The 8,862-nt window shown below is 41.2% G+C and overlaps 1 protein-coding gene across 1 annotated transcript; it reads left to right on the top strand.

Annotated features, from left to right (window-relative positions):
• The first annotated feature begins 201 nt into the window (after positions 1–201).
• On the top strand, positions 202–1,398 carry LOC131683485 (serine protease snake-like). The gene is made up of 4 exons (XM_058965510.1): positions 202–268; positions 340–360; positions 415–927; positions 985–1,398. The coding sequence occupies exons 1-4, from the start codon at positions 214–216 to the stop codon at positions 1,299–1,301; spliced, it is 906 nt and encodes a 301-aa protein (XP_058821493.1). The 5' UTR covers positions 202–213; the 3' UTR covers positions 1,302–1,398.
• The last annotated feature ends 7,464 nt before the right edge of the window (positions 1,399–8,862 follow it).

Below are 8,862 nucleotides of genomic sequence, written 5' to 3'. Positions count from 1 at the left end.
CTGTTTTTAGTAAAATTCCAGTTTTCCATCATCCAAAAATCCAACCCAAGTAAAATTTTTTGCCTCATACAAGGAATACAAAAATAAACTTGTTATCAGCTTTGGCGCAGAATTTCCCGGTGTAGCAAATTATTTTTGTATTCATTCGCGATCTATTTAAACTCGAAAGGTTGCGCTGGTCAGCATCAGTATTGTACTGAGTCTCGTGTGAAAATGATTGCAATGTTTGTAAATTTATTTATTTTGCTGCTACTATCGTCGACACAAGGTGAGGTTCATTTTAATTGACTAGTCCGCATACATGGATTGATTGTCTTAATCGTATCTGTTTGCTTACAGGTCTGCGTATCTCAGAACAGAGTAAGTTTGATCCCGTCCAAAGTTTCCATGATTTCTGATTTGTTTGAATTTTAGAATGCAGTGAATATGAGGCAGCTACCTTGACGACAACAATGTCGACATTATTACCGATCTCATCACCTAAGCCCATCTCCCTCCATAACTGTAACCAAGTGAAGAGCCTCATTTTAACACCGAAGACGAGCCCACATGAATTCCCGCATCACGCCTTAATCGGTTGGCCCTCGGAACATACGGATGCAAAGTATGTGTTCGAGTGCAGTGGCGCACTGATAAGTGATCTATTCGTCTTAACTGCTGCCCATTGCGGGATCCGTACAATACCTACGGTGGTACGTCTAGGGGAGCACGATCTCAACGACGAACTAGACAACCATAGGGATATTGAGATTGAGCGATTCGTAAAACATCCGGATTTCAACGCTCGTCACGTGTACAATGATATTGCGCTGATCAAACTGAAGGATCAGGTGTTGTTCTCGAACGTCATTCGTCCCGCTTGTTTGTGGACTAAAGAAAACTTCAACTTTACCTCGGCCATTGCTACAGGGTTTGAGACCGAATATGGTAAGTCGATTGACGTACGTATTTGTTTGAATTATAATTTAAAATGTTTTCATCCAGGCGATCAATCTCCGTACAGCCTGCAGAAGGTAGATATGAATTTTATTTCCAATGATATATGTGAGCAGTTTTTCAAAGGCCTACGAAGATTTCCAATGGGATTGCACGAGACACAGATCTGCATGACCCCAGTTAATAATGGAAAAGACAACTGCCAAGGTAACTCAGGTGGACCTGTTCAAGTGGCGCAAGGCTGTATGTATCATGTAGTAGCATTCACTTCCATGGGATTTACCTGCGGTGCATGGAACGCACCCGCAGTGTTCAGTAAAGTTTCGAGCTATATCGATTGGATCGAGGAGACAGTGTGGGTCTGAATAATTTTCTGGTAAAGCAATGGAGAAAAGAGAAAACCTGAGCTGGGATTTACGTTGAAAATATTTAAATAAATAACGTAGTTATTTGTGCTTATTATTCAAATGTCTTCTTAATTTGAAAAACACATTTTTTGAGTAAACTCTAACTCAGTCGTCATGTTACTGGATATTTAAAACACTATAAATAACGTTTGAGTCAACTTGCGTGGAAATCTTTCTTTCCTAATTTCTACTTGCGATTTCACTTCCTTAGGATGCTTCCGGAGTAACTGATTCGCGATGGCCCAGTATTTCTCAATTGGGCGCAGTTTCGATGCATTGGGAGTATTAAGATCCTTTGACACGAAATTGACCTGCTTGGCATTGTACCACTCCAGAACATCTTTCGAGCAATGGCGCGAGGTTAAACGAGTACAGTATATTATTCTCGCTGGAGCAGACCAATCGACGTTACTGCTGATAAGTTTTATTTGATTTCTCCCTTCGTTTGCTTTCTGTCTTTTTTTTCCTATTTCTCTCTACCTTGTAACCTAATAAGTAAACATTTTCCCATTTATTCAACGCTCTGCCCTCGGCTATTTAACCGAGGCTGACGTACCGTCTGATATTAACATGCAAGTCCCGGAGTCCCTATAACACTCGCATTTCTCTCCGTGCAAAGCAATATTCTCTAGATTCCGCTGGACCATGAGTAGTGTATTTCCGGATGGGGGAAGAAGCAATTAATATATTGGAACTTGCTCGAGACCTAACAACTAAGTGTTCGGCTGGAAATCAGACCACACGTGTTTGGGGAAAACAAGATTTATCGAATGACCTCGACCAGGCAAACAAGATTACTGGTTGTGATCGCTTTACTCGAGAGTTGTTTAAAGTCTACGTACCAGCAAGGGCCGTAGAAATTGAGGGAGTTGTGTGCGAACCGAGTTTGTAGTGCGATGACCTGTTGGAAAACGGGGTTGGTTGCTTTAAAAACCCGTCACTTCAGCAGGTTAAGATCTACAAGCAATTGCACACCGCAAACACCGAGAGCGGTAAGACTACCTACTCTATAAGGTTTGCATCGGGTGACCTTCGCCGGATCTTCTCTTCCCAACTATAACCTCTTTGACAAAGTTCGTCTACCTGTTCGCCTGTTTGTACCGCGGACAATGAGCTGCAGCAATCGCAAACACTTGGGTCACAAGTCCCTTATTGGGACAATAAGAAGCGGTGCGGCAATTACAGTGGAGAGCATGAGGAGGACTCTTGCAGCAAAGATACTGAAAAGTGTATTTATTGCGGGAAACAGAAATGCATATTCTCCAATCATGTCCTACGCACAAGCAGCGAGGGATAAAATTAAGTGCTCTCTCTAGGAATGCTGAAAGCGCGAGCCAAAAGAGAATAGGTATTTTCGGAAAGAACAAATAGCGAAGCATTTTTTACCATTTCTGCATAAGCGCAGGAATCTAACGATCCACAAGAGGGAACATCTTTTGTTATCCCTAAGGAGTCCAAGAAGAGGAGAAATCTCGCCTTCCCTAGACTATCTCGTAAGGGTTTCAAGGGGTCCTCCTCTGAGAGTGTATCAGCAACCTCTAATAAATACAAAAGAAATACTGCCTTAAACCCGAAGCAATTTGCTCCCGGACTTGGAAGTTTAAATTCTAACAAGGAGTATTTAACACTTCCAGGGACACAAAAAAACCCAAATGTACCCTATTTTTAAACAGCCACTCACTCCAGTAATGGACTAATGATACTTTCTGACATCGAAGGCATAATTTTCACAGCTTTCGATGTTACTGATCCCTTTAAAAGCTTTCTGACACGCTTTCTCCTTATAGTGCAAACATTTTAGGAGCAATTAACTGCTACATGGTACCTCCTTGCAACGATCGTATCCTTCGATGGCTAGGTCATCGATTCTATCATTGTTCTACATTTGAACTGCAGAAGTATCCTCCCGAAAATCGATTCCTTCAAATTTTCATTAAGAAGATATCAATCGGACATCATTAAGGGGGTGCAGCGTTTGAATATTGATTTTTTAATATTCGAAAAAATCCAAAGGGGAGTACATGAGATGTTGAAAATCGATTTTTTTTTATCGAAATATGTCTAAAAATAGCATTAAACATCAACATATAGTGTCAAAACAAACGAAAACCGCCAAAAAACAAATTCATTTGTTTTATTTCCAAGGCACCAAATTTTTTTTGCCTTATGATTTCAAAAAATTTCCCAACGAACTGGGCTTGGGAATAAAACAAATAAAAAGATGGCAGGGCTTTAGGGTTCCAACTAAATCATCGTCAAGAAATTTTTGAAACAAATTTGAGCGGGACTTCACAGTTTAAAACCAAAGATTCGTGATTTGTCGTTTCCTGCAAAAATTAAAACAATGAAGTTTTTCATCAGATTCCCACTTTTAGTCATATTTGAATGTCTATAGTACCACCTAGCGCAACAATGTGAACTAGTTTCATTGTAAAACTTAAGTTTCAAAAGAAAACCTTTTAAATTAAAAATTGTTCTAAACCTCCCGATCGACTATTTTGCTTTTGATTTAAAATGAAAAGGAAAAGCCCATTCTTTTCAATTTTTGATGTATTTATTTATTTTATTTTATTTATTTTATTTATTTTAGGAGCAGAGAAAAGCCCGCTGGAGTTGTGTCTTATTATTCATTCAAACTTTTTCTCCAGAAGGCATAAAACCTCCTCATCTTTTGCATCAACAGATTACAAACATCCAAATGATACATATCAGCGCGTGATATGCAGTAGCTTTGCGATAAACGTTGCTTCTGAAACATCTCGACGAACACACAGGAGATCTAGGTCAATAAGCCTACAGCGATCCTGGTAGCTCGAGAGGTTTAATGGGTACCTCCACGGGAGACGACGAAGGGCGAACCTAACAAATTTACGTTGGATAGATTCGATGCGTTGAATATCGTTTTGATGATAAGGTGACCAAACAACAGATGCATATTCGAGCGTGGAGCGAACCAAGGTGCAATACAGTGATTTTAAGCAGTGTATATCGACAAAGTCCTTAGCGACTCGAAAAATAAATCCTAGGAGCTTAGATGCTTTAGAAATAGTGTAATCTATGTGTTCCTTAAAATTCAGTTTGGAGTCCAGCAGAACTCCCAGATCCTTGACGATTAAGGATAGTCTGTGAAATATTATAGTCGAACTTGATGGTAGAATTTTCCGGGTGAAGGAGATAACTAAGCATTTAGCGGGATTTAACTCCATCCTGTTAACCTTACATCAATTTGTAAAATATATCCAACTGAGACTGCAAGAATTCGGTATCGGTGGGTGTTTAGATGATATGGAATAGTTTGAAGTCATCAGCAAACGATAGTTTCATGCACTTAATCGAAATATTTAAGTCATTCAGTTAAAGTAAAAATATGAATGAGCCTAGATGACTGCCCTGTGGAGCTCCAGAGCTTGCAGCAAATGGGGAGGTCGTATTCTCGCCAATTTTTACAATCATTTCACGTCAAAACTTCAGCTTAAAACATGCTGAGTTAACTGTTGTTGTCGTAATAATTGGATGGCAACTAATGGGGAAGCGTAGCGGGAGGTTACTGGTAGCATCAGATATTTGTTGGCCAGTTAAAGTTTCATCGGAGAAAACACTGCTGGAGTGCTTACGAATCAAATATCGAGAGAAGTTTACGATTTGATTTTTTATTAAGTTGTTCGACAAAGACACTGTGCTTTTGCATTATGTGGTAAATTGTCTGGATCGAGAAGTATTTCCCCTTTCTGGGGATTAAAAAGTATTATTCTTTCAACAGAACTAATCTCCCGTAGACACTTGTCATTGAAGTTGTCACTTGTCAAGTTCTAATCTTAATTCTCTTATGTCTTTCGACATAGTTCGTCGAGTTCGGTAAATGCCTGTGTGTGTGCGTATGTGTGTGTTTGGGATGTGTATGTGTATGTATGTATGTGACCAAAAATATGCACATCGGTTCCTCTGAGTTTGCCGAACCGATTTTCTCAAACTTAGTCTCCAATGAAAGGTACAACGTTCCAAAAGGCTGCTATTGAATTTCATTTAATTACGATTTCCTGTTCCCGAGTTACGGGTTAAAGAGTGCGATCGCGCACGAAAATTCCATATAATTTGGTATCACCATGTTATCTACAATATGCAAAATCTCATAAAATATGTTCTAAATTGCTTGGATTTATAGTTTCATCTCACTGGTTCGCAATCAAACCCACATTGAACATTATGGACACCTTCGGCGGAACCGGAAGCTTCGGGAAAGTGGCTAGGTTCCTGAAGTGAATTCACATCTGCTTCTTAGAAACGTATCACTCTATTTTCCCAAATTTAGTCTCAAATGAAAGCTACAGCATCCCTATTGACTGCCAAAAAATTTAATTGTAACCGGAGTTCTAGTTCCCGTGTTATGAGTTGAAGTATGCGGTCATATGCGAAATTCCCATACAAACCATTCCCATAAAACTAGAAAAAACAGGAAGAGCTAAATGCTTCGTGGAGATATTTGGGGAGTGGGTGATACTTCTGGGTATAAGAGTCAGGGGAAGAAGGGGTGGATAAAGATGGCAGGGGGAGAAAATTATTAACTTTCAGTTTCAGGCATCGGGAGATCAACGGCATAGGTTAAATACTCGGGTGGCCTTCATTAGGAAGAAATATGTACTGGGACGCAACGGCGGCTGGTCCTCCTCAAGTCGGCAGGGGTTCCTCCAGACGATTTCGTAGGACGGCTCAGATGCGGATCGGAAAGACTTCGAGTTGCGCGTGTGATGTTTGGGATGTAGGTCCCGTGTTTGTTGGCTCGTTCGACAGAGATGTTTGGTGTCGCATCAAACCTTCGTGGGTGTAGGGCCACTCATTCCAGTTGGTCTGGGTTCAATCCCAGCCGAGGTCGTTGAGATTTTTCTGAGGTGAAGAAATCTGTGGTCACGTCTTCCTTCGGAAGGGAAGTAAAGCCGTTGGTCCCCGGTCCCATGAGTTGAGGGGTTGGAATCTCGTCCAGATAGTGGAGTCATATCTCTGGTGTCGGTAAAGAAGAAGTAAATCCAACTTCTATGCTTACTAACAAATATCCTCCTCCTCCCGTGATACTTGTGGAGTGCGCAGTAGTATATACGGCCTCTAGCAAAAGCAAGTATCGGACTAACAATTCCTTTCCTTTCCTTCCGCGATCTACGTTCGGGCCTGGCCGGCGCCGGTATTGATCAATAAACACTTTAGGATTACCAGGAGTTCCACATTGAGTCAAAGTAAGGGACATGAAACGGGTCTGAGAATTGAGCTCGATAAACCTTTCGAAATTTTCAATCACCACCGGGTTCCAGATATCGCATCGATATGCGAGTTCCCAAGATCGATTTTTCAGCGGGAGAACGCCCGACAGGACTTTGAGACTCATCGTATGGGTCAACTGCATGCACCCTAAGGCGATACGCAAACAACGATACTGAATTCTTTCGAGTGTGATGGAATGTATGTTCGCAGCGGAGCAAAAGCAGAAGCATTCATATTCCATTACTGACAATACCGTTGTTTGATACAACCTTTGTCTCCTGTGTCGGCACCCCACCATTTTCCGTTTGTTGTACGAAGAAAGTTGATCCTTTGTTGGAATTTCTGTTTCAGATACCTAATGTGGCATCCTCAAGTACCTTTCGAGTCGAACCAGACCCCTAGATATTTTGCTGTGAAGACCTTTGCTATAGTTTGACCCATTAATAAGAGCTGTAGTTGTGCTGATTCACGCTTCCTAGAAAATACAATTAGCTCGGTTTTCTCCGTGGAGAATTTGAACTCAGTTTACTAGCCAAAGTATACAAATTGTCCAAGGTATTCTGTAATGGTCCTTGTAGATCGACAGCTTGTGGTCCCGTAACAAAAACCACGCCATCGTCTGCAAGTTGCTTTAACTTGCAGGAATTGTCAAGACATTCATCAATGTCGTTGCCATAGGAATTGTATAACAGGGGGCTTAGACATGAGCCTTGGGTCACGTGGGTCACCATACGAAAAATGCATGTGCATTTCTGCATTTCTGACAACAAGTAAAAAGTTAGTAAAAAATTGTTTCAAGTCGCTGAAAGACAATGCTTCTTTGAAAGAAACTGTCCCATGATATCAAAAGTCCCCTAATATCTAGGAACACTGATGCCATCTGCTCTTTGCTAGCATAGGCCATTTGAATTTTGGTTGAGAGCAATGCAAGACAATCGTTCGTTCCTTTGCCTTTGCGAAAGCCAAATTATGTATCTGACAGTAGGCCATTCGCTTCGACCCAATTGTCGAGCCGAAATAAGATCATTCTCTGGAACAACTTCCAGATACAGGACAGCATTGCGATCGATCGATACGAATTGTGGTCGGAGGCTGCTTTTCCTGGTTTTTGGATGTGAATGATCTTCACATGCCTCCCATCGTGTGGGACAACGTTGGTCTCAAGAAACATATTAAATAAGTTCAACAAGCATCTCTTGGCAGAATCTAGCAGATTCTGCAATAAGTTGAATTTGATTCTGTCTGGCCCTGGAGCTTTATTGTTACATGATAAGAGCAAGTGAAAACTCCAATCGAAAAAGGTGTTTTGTTCGCCTTATTGTGAGAGGACGCGGCGCGGTAGATCTTCTGTCCCCGGGGAATCCGGACAAAGTTTCTTGGCGAAATCGAATATCCAACGATTTGAATATTCCGCGCTCTCGTTAGTACTGTTTCCGTTACGTTAGCGCCGCGGCCACAGTGAGACCAATCCAAAAAAGATGGGACAAAACCTATTTAAGGCCTTAGATGTCATTTTAGTGCCACAATTTCTTCGTATTATATTTCGTATTATATTTTGAATAACTTCTTCTAAGATACCACAGACATCAGACCTAATTTTTAAGCAAAATTGATGTTTTTCGACTTTTCCATGCTAAAAACCTTAATTGATTAATTTAATGTGTTCTGCAAACTTGCAGGTATCACCAAAATAAAACACCGATGAGTACTCTTTGGGGCCGTGCCCCAAAGAGTACTCATCGATGTTTCTTTCTTTAGTCCGTCAACGAACCAGCGCCAGTAACTACTTCTTGGCTTTCATCAAACTCTTCATTCGCGTTTCTAACGTCGCGTATTGTCGGTAGCTAGCGGGTAACCCGTCGCCTCGGAAGGTCTTATACGCGGCAGCCTTCTCCGCGTACACGTTTGAGCACTCGTAGTTCCATCACAGATTGGGAGAACGGTGTTGTATGTGCGGGCCGGTACTGGCTTAGTCTTAGCTTGATTCGCACTGTCGAGAATCAAGCCAGCCAAAAAGCTGTACGAGGTTACACGAAATATTGATTTGATATTGATTTCAATGGCCTTGAGCCGATATTTATTGAGACTACGATCGGCAGATAGTCGCTACCGGTGCTCAGTAATATCTTTCACGCTTAGAAAAAAACTAATTTTGTGGTGCTATACTGTCTCGAGGAAATCACTTGAAAGTGTCAGTTGCCAGAGACCTAGGTATACAGCTGGATTCCAAATTGTTATACAGAGATTATTATTCCCACGTCATTGCATA

Source organism: Topomyia yanbarensis, chromosome 2, assembly GCF_030247195.1.
Source record: "Topomyia yanbarensis strain Yona2022 chromosome 2, ASM3024719v1, whole genome shotgun sequence".
NCBI classification, from domain to species: Eukaryota; Metazoa; Arthropoda; class Insecta; order Diptera; family Culicidae; genus Topomyia; species Topomyia yanbarensis.
Note: the sequence above shows the minus strand (reverse complement) of the source record. Positions and strands in the feature narration are given on the sequence as shown.

Excerpts from the sequence above, each read along its gene's own strand:
- LOC131683485 (XM_058965510.1), top strand. The coding sequence starts at position 214 with ATGATTGCAATGTTTGTAAATTTATTTATTTTGCTGCTACTATCGTCG. Across the intron at positions 269-339 it reads GCTACTATCGTCGACACAAG|GTCTGCGTATCTCAGAACAG; the intron begins GTGAGGTTCATT and ends GTTTGCTTACAG. Across the intron at positions 361-414 it reads TCTGCGTATCTCAGAACAGA|AATGCAGTGAATATGAGGCA; the intron begins GTAAGTTTGATC and ends TTTGAATTTTAG.